This window comes from Sorghum bicolor, chromosome 10 (assembly GCF_000003195.3).
Source record: "Sorghum bicolor cultivar BTx623 chromosome 10, Sorghum_bicolor_NCBIv3, whole genome shotgun sequence".
Taxonomy (NCBI): Eukaryota; Viridiplantae; Streptophyta; class Magnoliopsida; order Poales; family Poaceae; genus Sorghum; species Sorghum bicolor.
This window is the reverse complement of record NC_012879.2, coordinates 58,016,431-58,031,020: the sequence shown is the minus strand read 5'-3', so window position 1 is coordinate 58,031,020 and position 14,590 is coordinate 58,016,431. Positions and strand designations below refer to the sequence as shown.

General features: G+C 46.7%; 2 protein-coding genes and 1 long non-coding RNA gene across 3 annotated transcripts; 1 reads left to right on the top strand and 2 right to left on the bottom strand.

Moving 5' to 3' along the window:
- On the bottom strand, positions 224 to 2,110 carry LOC8063777 (protein IRX15-LIKE). The gene is made up of 2 exons (XM_002437438.2): positions 896 to 2,110; positions 224 to 724 (listed from the first exon to the last, which is right to left on the bottom strand). The coding sequence occupies exons 1-2, from the start codon at positions 1,618 to 1,620 to the stop codon at positions 451 to 453; spliced, it is 999 nt and encodes a 332-aa protein (XP_002437483.1). The 5' UTR covers positions 1,621 to 2,110; the 3' UTR covers positions 224 to 450.
- On the bottom strand, positions 5,871 to 13,370 carry LOC8063776 (U2 small nuclear ribonucleoprotein B''). The gene is made up of 10 exons (XM_002437437.2): positions 12,901 to 13,370; positions 12,713 to 12,775; positions 12,437 to 12,521; positions 12,286 to 12,348; positions 11,842 to 11,917; positions 11,651 to 11,687; positions 8,819 to 8,925; positions 8,663 to 8,732; positions 7,079 to 7,161; positions 5,871 to 6,431 (listed from the first exon to the last, which is right to left on the bottom strand). Exons 1-10 carry the CDS (start codon positions 13,198 to 13,200, stop codon positions 6,383 to 6,385), a joined length of 933 nt encoding a protein of 310 aa, XP_002437482.1. The 5' UTR covers positions 13,201 to 13,370; the 3' UTR covers positions 5,871 to 6,382.
- LOC110431259 lies at positions 10,901 to 11,549 on the top strand. Its single transcript, XR_002448696.1, has 2 exons — positions 10,901 to 11,021; positions 11,452 to 11,549. It is a non-coding gene; the product is annotated as an uncharacterized LOC110431259 (long non-coding RNA).

Here is a 14,590-nt window from a genome sequence, read left to right as displayed (position 1 = left end):
TACCGTATCGATTTCCCAAATTTTTTCGAACTAAACAAGGCCTTCATTGCTGCCAATTCGGCGCTCCATGCTGCTCCTTCATTGCAGTCGCAACATTGATGATGCCGCCCTCGGGTCCGGTCTGCCGCCATTGTCGTACTTAAGTCGACGAAACGCGAGAAAATGAGAAAATGAACCCGTGTTGTCACGCAGAATGAGAACCAGCACCATGGCATGGATGATGGAGTCGCCAAGGACAGAGACACATTCCTCTGCATCTTTTTTTTTTTCCGTCACACCGAATTTTTACAGGCTTCATTCACCTTTTCTCTTTTCCATCCTTTTTTCGCCCCCCACTCACATGACAAACAACATCATCATCATTAACCGTCATCGAGATCTCGAGAGGTTAAATCCTAAAAAAAAAGGTAGAAGAAGAGGTGAGGTGAGGGACAGACAGGAGTAAAACTACTAGTGGGCCGCCGCCGCCGTTCCCGGTCCGGAGCAGAAGGCGTCGCGGCGGGCGGAGCCGCCGCCGCGCACGACGAAGTGGGCGAGCGACCGCGTGCTGGTCTCGGCCACGCGGTTCTCCTCGCACAGGAACTCCCTCGAGCACGCCCGCTCCACCTCCCGCTCGTAGTCGTGCACCAGCACATCCGTCGTCGCGCCTTCCCCGGCCCGCGTCCGTGCCAGCACCCCCGCCGTGAATATCGCCGACATCCTCCCCGGCGACGTCGCCGTGTACCTGTCCGAGCCGCATTGGAGAGGGCGTTAGCGTTAGCGTTAGCTATCTAGGGCGAGAAATTAATGGACGGAGCTGAAAAAAAAGATTGGATCTTTCTTCTTCTTTTTGGGGAAAGAAGAAAAGAAGCTGGATGAATGGATCTTGGAAATGGAGATGACTCAGATGGGTTACCCGCGCGGGCCGTCGACGAGGATGACGTCCCAGGAGACATCGTAGAGCTGGTTGGGGAGGTCGTTGATGGCGAGTCGGCAGTCAGAGAAGAGGAGGTTCTGGACAGGCCGGCACTCGGCGGCGCGCGCGGCGCGTGCGGCGTCGAGGAGGTCGGGGAACTCGCGGACGGTGGTGGTGTAGGCGACGTCGTAGGCCTCCAGCCCCGGATGCCGGCCTTCCAGGTGGGACACGTAGTACTGGTTCTCGTCCAGGAACACGGTGCGCCCGCCGTGGTTGAGCGCGCGCCACAGCGGCGTCTCCCCGCCGAGCCCGAACACGAGCAGGTTGCACGGCGCGCGGCGCTTGAGCACGGCCGCGATGGCGCGCACGTCGGCACCCGGCATGCTCGCCGTCGAGTTCCCCCCCGCCGACGCGTACTGCACCAGCGCGTCGAACACGTGCCCCGGCAGCCCCTCCCCCGTTGCGGCCACGGCGGCGGTGCCGGCGCCAACCCTCGCTGGCACCGCGAACGCCGCCGCCGCCCTCCCGGCCGCGGCCCCACCGGGGTCCCGCGCGGCCGACAGCAGCGTGGTGGCCAGGGAGACGCAGGCGAAGCAGGCCAGGAAGACGGCGGCGCACACCCGGCGGCGCGCGCCAAGAACCGCCCCGGGCGACCCGGCCCCGCCGGGCGACTTGTTGGACGACGGGTGCACCACCAGCAGCTTCGGCCCGCTCAGCCCCTTCATCTCCTCCTCCTGCTCGACTGCTCCCCGGCCTGCTGCTACCAGCTTGGGCCTTGGGGCAAGGCAATGGCGAGGCGGAGCCGGCGTGACGAATTTATTGGTATGAGGACTGATATACTCTTCCTCCTGTTCCTCCTCCTTGGCCCGGAGAGATATGGAGGAGGGGGGAGGAGGTGGTGGTGGTGGCCGCGTGGGATGGGGATGGGGAATGGATGAAGTGTCGGCTCAAGTGGAGGAGGAGGAGGAGGAGGTGGAGGGAGGCCGCGGCGTGCGTGCGAGATGAAGAAGATGGGTTCGTTCGGTCGGGAATCCGGACTCGGGGAGGTGGTTGGAATTGGAATTGCGGTGGAAACGAAAGAGTTAGTTCCGTTCAGGTTCAGTCCCGCCGGGATTTGCGGTGGGTGGCGCTCTCCGTTTTCGTGACCGCCTCTCTGGGCTCTGGCAATTGGCATGGCATGGAGGGGAGGATTTGGCAAGGTTGCTGCAAACTAGTAGAATTGCGTGTAAAAAAACTGTTTGTTGACTGAAATAGTAGGAGTATAATGCTACTGCAGCTTATCTTAAACACTCGGGGAGTTTGGTTTGGTTTGGTCGATGGAGATGCCAAATCTTGTTTGAACTATTGCCGTGGAATTGGTTTGGAGAATCTCGTGTGACTGGTTGCAACGTACTAGTAGGAGTATAATGTATTTAAAACAAATGATGATTCTTAGCTGCTCCTACTATACTAGTGATACCCTGGTTGCGTCAACGTAAGGCACGAGTTTTGTCCACGTGGAAAAACAATCCACGTTGTTAGGCCGTCAACGCTCCTTTGAACGGACGAAACGTTTGGAAAACTATATAGTTCGAAAGGCGTATGTGAGGCACGACAGCCATCGCTTTCTGTTTCTGCCCTCGACCGATTTAATCCCAGTTTTTGCACGAGATCGGAGGGAAACACAGCATGATGAAATGAACCTGCCGCCCCGGCCCGGCCCCTCCCACCTTTTTCTCCCCTGCAAAATGTCAGTCCCGGCTTGGCATCGGAACGGCTAGAATGGTCACCCTGCACCTCGAGAGAGCAGTCGATTTATGGAGGTACATTTTGCATATATCAGCTCTGAAACAGTGGGCACACACAAGAGCAGCTTTTTTCAAAAAAAAAAAAGAGGAAAACCTCTGCTTTTAAGACAAGTAGTTTGGATACAAAACTGGGAATACCAGTGACAAAAGAGAGCAAAAAAAACTGCACACAAGAGCAGCTAGAGGAAGGAGCACAATCAGTTTCAGAACGCACACTTCATCACTCCCTCAAAAATCAGCATGGGTTGAGACTTGAGAGAAGCCATGGACGACCAACGCATAGATGTTTGTTTGTTTTCTTCACCTAAGATGTAGCAAAGTCACCAAGAAATGTCATGAGATATACTACCAAAGTTTGGTGCCACAAAATGTTTGTTTTGACCAAAAAAGAAAAAAAGAAAAGAGAGGTGATATCTTCATCCATAAATGAGTTAGATGGGGATATGTTATCAGAATACGCTTGGAATTTAAGTCACGGGCCTGACACGTGTGTGTGTGACCCAATCTTCCCATCCGTCGACGCCCGTCCGTCCATGTCTTCAGTCAGTGTCCTACAATGCATCCATCGCCGTTTCACTGACGCCTCCAGGAGCGCAAGCTAGCTAGCTGCCAACACACTGGCGAGCTGATATGCGGCCATGCCCGTGCTGCTGCTGTCCTGAACCTGAAGCGTTTGCCAGCTTTCCCCCCACTCTTTCACCTAGGATTTCTGAACCACTGGCATTAGTTTATTGTGCGACCCAGAATGATGCAACTGTAAGCTACCCTTATATTATTAGAGTTAGCTCGGCAATTAGCGCCTGAAAGATTTGTCTTGCTGGTAAACAATGCAGTGATGTTGCACCCAGCAAAGTACAGCAACCCGGTGTATATTATCCTACAGAATCTTTGTACTGTCGTCACCAAAGTCCCAATGCATAAATATATACTGGATACCAAATAGGACAGTAGTGTTAGTACTATTATTACAAATGCATTTCTTTACCAGCAAATACTGGTTACACTTCAGTGACACAAGGGAGTAGAGACATTTCAGGTATCATCAATCAAGAGCAAGATATGGTCAGTGTATCTGAAGAAAGGTGAAAGCAAGCAGGCTGTCTTGGTCTCTTAAAACTGACGCCCACAATTCATAAACTTTAGGTGGCTTCCCAAGAATGTTTGGCATGCGCCAAGATTCCATGCCGTGGCAGGAGCCGCTCCCCCTTGCGAGGTGAAAACTGAAAAGGAGGGCTACTCATCATCTGATGCTGCTCCTCCACCAGACAATTAAAATATTAGGTCGATTCGATAATGGTGTCAACACTTAATGGAATCATCGAAAGCAAAGTCTCGCCTTCTTTTCAGATCTGCAGTGCTAGCTCATGGTCAGGGAAGCTGTGTGATTGCTCTTTCTTGCTCCCAGGATCCGAATCTTGCTGAAAGGTTTGGGATGGGTTGTCATTAGTCTAATGCTAGTAGTAGTATGCAGGTCACTGCTCTTTTCATGTTTTATGCAGTTTGGAGGTTCTTCTTTTCTTTTCTTTTCTTTTTTAAAAAAAAGGTGAGTTTGGAGGTACAGAGAATGGATATGGATATGGGAGGCTGGAAAGCTTAGCGATCCAGCTGGGATCAGAAGGCCAAAGCCTCTGAGAGCCTTACACTTGACGGATGCTTAAGGACTCACGCTTAAAATAAAAGAGAACAAAGTGGCAATTGGTTCTCAGGCAAAATACAAATAGATTCAAACAAGTCAGCTCCAATGTGTTAATAATGTGACTGCCGCATTGGAGGGACAATGTATTTTTGACCTTGTATTCCAAACATAAAAATGTCAGCTAGGCAGGTACCTCTCTGAACTCAAAACATTGATAGGAGAAACAAACAACGTCAGCTGTCACTTTTAACAGCAGGCTAGCAAACAGTGTGGCATAATGCAAGGCAGACACCATTTTAGTGTACCATAGAACTAGCTTCAATTTTCTGACAGGGCACTATCACATTGCTATTGGTGCAATTAACGGGAGCTGTTGGGGTCTGACTGCACTAGTGCTTCAGAAAGGTGCACCCGAACTAAACAAGGCCTTAGTAGTAGTAGCGCTCTGATGAACAGCACCTGAATTAGTGTATCATATCTGACGAAAACCAAAAGGTATTGTACTTGTCTCTCCGCTTATAGATAAATGGCTCCGGTATTTTGATCTCTCTTTGTTGGAGGACGTGATGGCTTTTGAAGTTAAGTGGGGACAAGGCAAGGCAATGACTGAGGGATAATCCAGTGTGTTGTTCTAAACAAAAAGGGCGGCAAACCCAACCACTCGCTAGAGGTACAGTACAAGAAGTTCAGGTTGCCTAGGTGTTCTGTTGCAACAGCCAACAGCAAAGGGGTCGGTTGGTGGTGACTGCAGCTGAATTTGACAGTGAGTTGAGATAATCGCTCTATCCTGTCAGGTCCAATGACAAGTCTCTCTCAGATATTTGGCAGGCATGCAGAGGATTATTTTCAACGAAATGATGTGCAATTATCCGTGGATTATCAAAGCAAGCACTCGCAGCTTCTGTCTTTAGTACAGTGAGCACCTTTCAATGACCATAAACTTTTCCTGTTAACGGAAGGCGTGAACAATCATTATATTCAGATAGAAGAACAAAAGAGCTGCTATTGTTCAGCAGAACCATCATTTTTTAGATACAGTACTTTCATGCAGAAAGTATGACAAGATAATGCTAATTTCTTGCATTTTCTTTTCAAGTGCATTTTTTCTGAGCATTTTTGAGGTGGAGAGACAGGTGGCAATCTTTTAGGTTGCGTGTATGCTGAATTTTATTGTCTTCTACAAAATTAGCTATAAAAGAATAGATTTGATCAAACTTAGCAGAGGTAAATATAATATATAGTAATAATAATTAAAAAACGTGACAGTGACCATACACCATCTAGTTTAAGCACAATAAACCTGATCGAAGGCTCTTATGAGTAACTTCAGCGACAAACTGCACAATCTCATATGTTTGGTTTGGGTGGTAAAGTTTAACAGAAATTGTAGCAGTTTTGTTTTATTTAACAATTAGTATCCAATTATAGACAAATTAGGCTTAAAAGATTCGTCTCTTAAATTACTCTTCAGCTGTGTTTTTAGTTTCATAAATAGTCTATATTAATACTCCATGTATGTATCCAAGCATTTGATATGACGAACGGTAAAATATAACAGGGCAAACCAAACACCCCCTAATTTCTGTTTTCACATGAGACAAGGGATGCGAACAGCAGACACACTATTCACAGTACACTCATCGCCCCACATTATTATACCATTGCCCCACAATCCCACTTGGATCTTATTGTCACCCGTCGACAGGTACAACAGATTTCATACTGCACAACTGATTTTCTTATAATAATTCAACTGTAAACAGGGGGGGCAATCCTAGCTTAAAATCCGAAGAGGACTAGGAGGCAAGATCCAGAGAAGGAAATTTAAAAGAAGAGGTGTACAGGTAATAATAACTGTTGAGATACAACCAAACCCTGTTACATAATGTCACGCGTCTGAAGGACCTCATAGCCTAACTCATGGGCAGAACATTCGCTGCATGAAGATGTCATTGAACTCGGGTGTCAGGACAAGTCGCCTGCGAACATCAAACATCCTTGAGTATGCTCAGCTGCCGCTTGTGCTGAATGGAGAACAACTGCTGTATCGTCTTTCAGCTGCACTTAGGGGTGCTTATCACGCTTCCAAAGGCCCATCCGTGATTTTGCATATCTAAAACATGTTAAGGAACTAGATTGAAAGTACAAGAAAGATGAATGGAAAGTATTGCAATCATCGCTATTCAGAGTTTCAAGCTAGTTTAATCTGATACAATAGTTAAAACTCGGCCGGTGAGGGGAAGACCCCCTCACAGTATTAAACGCCTGCCAGATCCTATGGCCGTGCGGCACTTATAGCGCTCCCACAACGATCACATAGGCTGGACTAGACTCTTAAGAAGAAGACCTCAGTCCCCGACCGAGAAACCCCCCAAGCTTGCCACAGCAGCGAGGGGGATTTTTTACCCAGCCGGCACAGTGAACGATGCGGCACCGAAGTGCGCACACACACACACACACCAGCCGGTTCCTAAATTCGTCCCACCCAGGAATCGAACTTGGGACCTGGGGTGCCGCAGGAAAGTGCTTGACCACTTGGTCTAGCACCCGTTGGCAATCTGATACAATAGTTACTTTACAATGATTGTTAAAGGTAATCTGTAACTTGCAATGCCAATCTCTCAAGAATTGAGGTGAGACTGAACAGGCATGAACTAATCTCAGACTAGATGTTTCAGATTAATTTGAAATCAAATAAACCCTAAGATAAAAATTGCAGCAAAATATAATAATAGTATAAGTTTCTTAATTGTAGGATACTCCAAACGCATTCCCTCACCAAGTGATGAGTACAGGATAACTCCTTGGAGACGATTTATGGCTTCAGTTGAACTGATTGAATCCTGCAGACATAAGGACTTAGGTTTAGGGTTTACTTTGAAGTTTGGAAAGAATTTCAAACACATAGATAACAGTAGTTCAGTAGTGTACAAAAATCTTAAGGAGTAATTATATTGTAAGAGACATAGTTCTAGTTTCAGCTATTTAAGGTTGCTACCCACTATATAATGGCATCACATCACAACAGCTTTGCATTCAAAACTCTGTACACAGTAGATTATTATAAATACTAAATGGGGCATTGTATGTATCAGCAACTGTGTATGCAGCAAGCCAATGAGATTCATGTACATTATACAGTAAGATAAACCTGAAAGTATACAAAACATTCAAACAAAGAAATAATAACCTAACCTTAATTGATTGAGTTCATCTTAAATATTTAACATGCCAAACTGAGATAATTGGAACTAGCTATGTATAATGATCCAGTGATATTGTAATACATGTTGTCCTTTCATAACCTGCTTCACTAGAGCAAATACCAAAACGGCATAACTGCAATTCAGTTTCAATTTCTTGGACTACAAAACACATTAAACAGAGAATCACTGAAGAATTCAATCGTTAGGAAGGAATATGATTAGGTACTCTGAAGGTTTAAGATGTCTTCTTGGCTTCATTTTAGGAAATTGCATTTCCCATATCTGCCTACTGATGAAATCAAGTGTGCAATTCTTGTGTCAGCTCTAATTAAAGCTTCTATATTTCACATTAATTGAACAGTTAACCATCATACAAGTTTAAACCTGTATATTAAAGTCACCTAACCAAAAAAAACATTAGTCCAACTAGGGATGAAAATGAACAGGATCGGTCAGGATAAACCCTCTCCTGTTTTCACTTTTACATTTTAATACGGAAACGAAATTGAAATGGGAAAGGCCAGAAATGGGGTTTAATGGAAATTGAAAACGGATCAATTTGAACAGGAACGTATCGATAACGGTGAGGATACAGACAGACAAAACGGAAAGCATAGAACCAAGAAACATCACAAACTTACCTACCGACCTAGCATGGCAACACTGCCAACACATAAATAATTCTAATTCATACCATATAAGGTTCATATAAGATGACAAGAGTATAAGAGTGCAAGACCATAAGATGACAAGGCTACTAGGATGTGTCATAGATGACTGCTGCATAATTGCACTTGCTAAAACGGGATATTCTATGCGGACAAAAGCGGGATATCCCAGGAAAAAACGGAAAAGCGAAAATAGTAATAACATTTTTGTCCCGTTTTCAGATTTACCAAAAACAGAAAAATAAAAAACGATTGGAATGACCATCAATAAGAATTCGAGTGGGTCAAATGTAGAAATCTGGACAGAACAGAACGGTATTTATACCAATACCAGAGTTTTCACCCTTAAGTCCAGCATAGTGGCTGGACATTGAGAATAGGCAATGATAGTTCACATCACTGATTCAAAGAAAATAAATTAAAATGGAAATCAGGGGCACAGGAAGAATGGTGCTTTTCTCCACATATACCTTGAAATCAACAAATGCAACTGGAGCTCCAAGCTTGTTTTGCATCTTGAGCTTCACAAATCCCGCACAACTAATCACAAAAATATGTGTCAAACCAAATAAAAAATTTCATATGATGGTAACTCATCTCATGAAGCACCAGTTTATTGGAAATACCTTGAGAAAACATCTATCAGCTCTTGCTCCGAACAAGCTGGACCAAGGTTCGCAACAAAGAGAGTAGGACATGGAGGATTAATTTGAGGGGCAAATGTGGATGGGTCCTGCAGGCAAGTGCATTTGACAAATACTACATAAGGCTTACATCTCTTCAAATAAAGATCTCGTCCAAAAACAGGAGAAAATAAACTAAAAGCTAACATCATCAAAACATTTTTGTTTCTTAAATCCAAAGCTTTGCAGTTCTTGTTTGTAGAGACATGGATCTTTATTCAGAGTTCCATTGAACAAGTTCAGTTTGTAATATATGGCTCACTTAGCTGGTCAACATCAAAGGTTACATTCATCATCGTTTGAACATACGATCAAAAACATGTTACTGGCCGACTGACATGGACAACTTTTCTTCTATTTTTAAAGAAAAATATGACGTGTTGTGACTATGACGTGTTGTGACTGGAACCAACCAAATGTGTCCCCCATTCATATAATGATACAACTTGGTAAAAGGTAGCAAGCTTTGTGGCAAGTGTTTACATCTTCCATCTTAAATACAAGAATTATCTGTTGAAATGGCATATAATTCTTCATACAGAACAATCAAGGATGAATATCACAAAAAAGAAAACCTTTTATATCAAAATCTCAAAGTAACTACATCGATTGCACTGGTGGAGTGCCCCCCCTCTCAAATCCAATATCTTTGTTTCATTTCTTCAAAGTCTAATTTTAAAACACTAGTAAAAATGCCCGTGCGTTGCAACGGGAGCATGAGACATATAATTTATTGTTTTCTCTTAAAATTTGGAGATGAGTTAATTTATATACCGGACAATATTACTTACTTTAACAGTGTTTAAACAAATATTTAACTATAATAGGAAATTATAAGCACTGAAAATAAATTAAATTGAGACTTTGTTTGCTTATTTTAATTTGAATCTTGAAAATAGATCTTTATGGCCTTTCAGCCTGCAGAACGGCTGCAAAGGTCTTAAGCATGGTTACCAGGGCCTGGGCCATACACCCGCACTGGGTCACGTAGGTCCACCGGTCTGATAAGGCTTGGCTCAATCTGAGCCATCTAATCCATTTGATGGTCGAGGACACGCCTGTGCAGAACAAAACTTTAGGCTCCCCAAAATCTTAGCTCATTTCTTTTCCTTTTCCTTCGTGTTTCTCGCACCAGTCGCCGGAGAGAGGAGCGCCGACGCTGGTGGTCACTGTCGGCTTCGAGGCACGTGGGACCGGAGTGGCATTCGGGCCTCTCGGCGGTCGGGAGTGGCGAGACCGGGTGCTTCAGCGGCCATGTGGCTCGCATCCTTGGTGGCCACACAGGAGGCTTCGTCGAGCTGCCCTACAATGGCGCTCAAGCGTCCTGGCGATCGAGTGGCCGCGTCTCTCATGGTCGCATGCACCCCACGGATCCATGCCAGCTCACGCGCAGCAGTGTCCCTGCCGATCCATGCCAGCTCGCGTGTAGCGATGGTCACATGCGGCTCCATCAAGGCACCCTACAAGTGGCAATTAGGAATCCCGCGGTCGCGAGCAAGGAGCTCAAGTGCTCTGGCAACCGCGTGGCCTGCGTCCCTGGTGGCCGCACGGGCAGCGAGCCTCCCTGCTCAAGATGGCAATACACACCTGAAACCCGAGTAACGGATAGATTTTACCCAATAAGAACGCGGGTATAGAATGATATCATCACCCATGGGTCTTATAATGGGCAAAAATCTCTACCTATTAGATAAGCGGGTGCGGGTATGACTACATAGTACCCATACCCGCATATCTACAGTGGGCACTGTAGGAACGAATGCATAATATCCATACCTGAAGGTAAATTTTACCCAGCAACTCTGTATGCATTTTATATCATTTCAGCCCCAAAACACTCTTGGCCCAGCCCATCTACCAAGCAATATATATTGGGAAACTAAACCCTAATCTCATTCAGATCTTCCCGTCCTCCCACTCCTCCTGGTAGCCGCCGCGCGCTGCTTCACAGTTCACAGTTCACACCACCAGTCGGGAATCAAGACACACATGGCCTGTTGCCTCTCGTGTTTCCATCCGCAGGCGGCGACTCCAACACAATGTCTTGTGAAGCCAACCTATTCTCTAACGGCTAGCTGCTGCTACTCTCGCCAAGGCTGGAACCAGAACCTTCGTCTCTTCCTTGGTGCTATATCTAAGTTAGCTGGTTAGCTTTCCCTGTCTTTACTGCTAGATCTGATGTTAGCAAATAAAATTGGTTGAGCACGGCTTGTTTCTTCCTAGATTTATGCGATTGTACATTGCTTCTCATATAGAGTATTTATTACCTACAATTTCTTTTTTTATCACATGCACCTTGTGTTACGGATTTGGGAATTTTTTGCCGTGTTGGCTCCAACTCTGCTGCTTTCTAATTTGACTGAGAGATTTTTTTTGGATTCAATTTGGTTGCGATTAAATATTAGGGCCCAGATTTGCTCTTTTTATATTTTGGGAAATTTACGATTCCATGTTGTAGTGCCTCTAATTATCTATCTTTATACGCTTTCCTCTGTATTTGGATTTGATTTTAGATGTAGTTGGACTTGATGCGGATTCTATGCCTCTGATTATGGATCTTTATGCGTTTTCTCTAGCTAATGGGATAGTCATATACGGACCGGATACGATGGACTGGATTTCAACTGGGTGGACAGAACGGACATGACTCGGAGACATGGTGGCAGAAAAAAAATCTATTGGCAGACTGAAATTTTAGCTCTTTATAGATAGGTATAGACTAAAGCATGTCCTACACACGCATATCAAGGAACAAGGTATGAGGCCATGACTTACCTTGCTGAGAGAAGCACTAGACTCAAGGCTTGTGTAACTGCAAAATGGAACAATGTCAATTATAATTTCCTAAAAACATAGCTTCAATCTAGATTGGTGATCTACATTCAAGTATGAGCTCGAGGGTAGCTTAAGCTGGTCCCTCCAACAAAATCACATGATAAAACTGTGCTCGAGTAGTGTGCCGTAACCTTTGTGCAGAAGGATAACCACTCAAGCTGTGTGAAGAACTACCCATTCCAGATATGTAAATATTGCTTCCAGCACCTGATAGGGCGCAAAGTGTGCCAAAGACGTGCAAGGTGAGTGCTTTGTAAGAATTTTCAGCTATGTGAGTAAAGAGGCACTTCATTGAGGATATGAAGTCACTGGTAACACATTTAGTAGCGTATGAACACAAAGAAAATAGTGGAATATATATTATAGGAACTCAAGATAAACTAATCCCCCTGAAAGTTAGAAATCAATCGTGGCTGCTAGGAGGGAGAAGAGCTGTGGATTTGGAACAGCTTATATATTGTTCAAGTGATTGTAGTGGAGCTGCAATAAGCTGTAAGCACTAACATCGTCGTGGTGTAAAAGTACAGATGGTTTTCTTTCATGGCATGCTGCCCGAGAAGTTACTTGATTGATACCTGAATCAGGAAATCCCCTTGGTTTCCTAGTTCTTTTTTCAGGAGAATATGGTGAAGTATCATCTGAATGATAACAAAAGTGGGGTCAATGTCAATAAGAGAAGGAACATATGAAAGAAATATGTTTCCGAACTGAAGGGCAACTGCCTACCTGATCTCAAGCGCTTCGATCTGGAATTGGATTTTGCGAGATCGACATGAAGAGAACAATTCTTCTCAAGATCAAACACCATTCCCTGCAGCAAGAAACAGCTCAACAACACCGCTGGCAACTTTATAACATATTACTAGCATCCATAACTTCTGACGCGAAAAGAATCACTTCAGAAGCAAGGTGAATCGAAAATTGTATGGGTGTAGGACCAATAGTTTAGCTGCACTCAGTATAACTATTCAGCGATGTCGTATGCAGTAATGCAGCACTTACATTTGTGCCACTCAAGGCAGTTAGTGCAGACTGTTGATCTGCAAACACAGCAAACGCATACGCCTGCAACGAAAAAAAAAACAGGTCGGTTAGGTTAAGTATAGCTTACGAAAGAGGAACAACAAACAGAAGGCCTCCATGCCACAAGTGCAAGCCCTAGCGTGGTTGGGGTAAGGGGAGGAGAAAACCTGGGAGGATTTGCCCGTGCGGAGGTGGGAGGAGACGTATCCGGGGAAATCGCGGAAGAGGTTGTAGACTTCGCGCGGCTTGGCGTCGGCGGGGAGGCCAGCGATGAAGAGGGTGCGGAGCTCGTCCCGCGCGGGGAGAGCCTGCTCCGCGCGGTCGTAGTAGGCGCCGTAAAAGGCCGGGGGTGCCGGCGCCGGCGCCGGCGGGTAGGCGTGGCGGTACGCGCCGTACGGGGAGGTGCCCGGCGGGGGAGGCGGCGGCGGGTAGGAGGATGAGGAGTGGTTGAAGTACGAGGCGGCCATGCGGCGCGGATAGCGAGGGGCCGGGCAGGCGGTGACGGCGGTTATGGGCTGCCTCAGCGCCGGCGTGGGTGGTGGTGGTGGGGAGTGTCACGGTGGGTGGTCCAGGCCTCCAGGGGGGCGCCGTGCGGTGGTGACTGGTGAGGGTGCGGCCGACGGAGCTGGGGGTGCTTTTTCGGTGCTACCGTGGGTATAGATTTCAAATGGGCCAGACACGTTGGGCCGGCACGGGTACGGTCCGAAAAAACACGACACGGCACGGGCACGAAACTCATAGTGCCCGTGCCGGCACGGGCACGACGTAGTGCCGTGCCTGGGCCGAAGATCTGGCCCGACAGCACGGCACGGGCACGACACGGTTAATAGACCGGCACGATAGTGATCCGATTACTTTTATTCGTTAGATTGATTTCTACTATTCCTGACCGTTGGATTGACTTAGAACATCTCAAACCTAGGTATAAAAGCAACTTTCTCTCATTCTTTTCACCTGCAGCGACGATGACGACGCAAGGAGTGGCTCAGCGGCGTGGAGACAACGAGACGCGGCTAAGGCGGCTGCGCATCCTCGTGTAGGCGCGCGCGATGGGGATCCATGGCTAAGGCGGTGGCGCGTCCTCGGCGAGCAGCGACGGCGCGCCTCCATCAGCGTCTGCGAGCGGTGGCGGCACGACGGACCTGGGAGACCCGACAGGCCTTCGGCACGGCACGGCACGACCAAGTCACCATAGGGCCGTGCCTGGGCCGAGGGTTGGGCACGACGGCCCTATTCGGTACGGCACGGCTGGCACGATGGCCCAACAAGGCACGACACGATAGGGTCGGGCCGAATAGTGCTTGGGCCAGGTTAGGGCCGTGCCGTCCGTTTGGAAATCTATACCGAGGGATGGTTTTGGAGTCAGGTTTGGTATCTTCAGGTAAAGTTTCCTTTTTAGACATGTTTGATGAATTTATAGGATTTTCAAAGAAAAATTACAGAAGAAATTCAATATATTTGTGCTGTTGTATAAGGTGTTTGGAATGCGCAAACTCTAACCAATGACTAGTGATGCTCTTAGCATAAGTGTGTGCCTCCTGTCGTTGTTGTATGAGGCATTTGGAAGACGCAAACTCTAACAAATGATATGTGACGCTCACGCAAATGTGTGTCCTCTACTATGCTCTTCCTCTCATTTTCTCTATTTTCTAGTGGGCTACAAAAGGGGGTTAAGAGAAGTAAGGTTGGTCTAGTGATGGGGAAGGGAGAGATAGCGACCAGGTGAAGGTAATATTGGCACCACCAAAAGTGGGCAGAGGAGGAGGCGATGAGGCAGAGTGGGGCAGAGGGCACTTATAGCCATGGCGGCGGCGGGAGGAGGGAAAGAATAAGGTCACCACGGGCGTAGTAGGGTCT

What these genes read in the sequence shown, in the direction of transcription:
- LOC8063777 (XM_002437438.2), bottom strand. Translation starts at nt 1,620, where the DNA reads ATGAAGGGGCTGAGCGGGCCGAAGCTGCTGGTGGTGCACCCGTCGTCC. An exon ending in CTCGTCGACGGCCCGCGCGG is followed by an intron (nt 725 to 895) that starts GTAACCCATCTG and finishes CGGCTCGGACAG; the next exon opens with GTACACGGCGACGTCGCCGG.
- LOC8063776 (XM_002437437.2), bottom strand. Translation starts at nt 13,200, where the DNA reads ATGGCCGCCTCGTACTTCAACCACTCCTCATCCTCCTACCCGCCGCCG. An exon ending in GCACGGGCAAATCCTCCCAG is followed by an intron (nt 12,776 to 12,900) that starts GTTTTCTCCTCC and finishes TTTTCGTTGCAG; the next exon opens with GCGTATGCGTTTGCTGTGTT. An exon ending in CTAGTGCTTCTCTCAGCAAG is followed by an intron (nt 8,926 to 11,650) that starts GTAAGTCATGGC and finishes ACTTGCCTGCAG; the next exon opens with GACCCATCCACATTTGCCCC.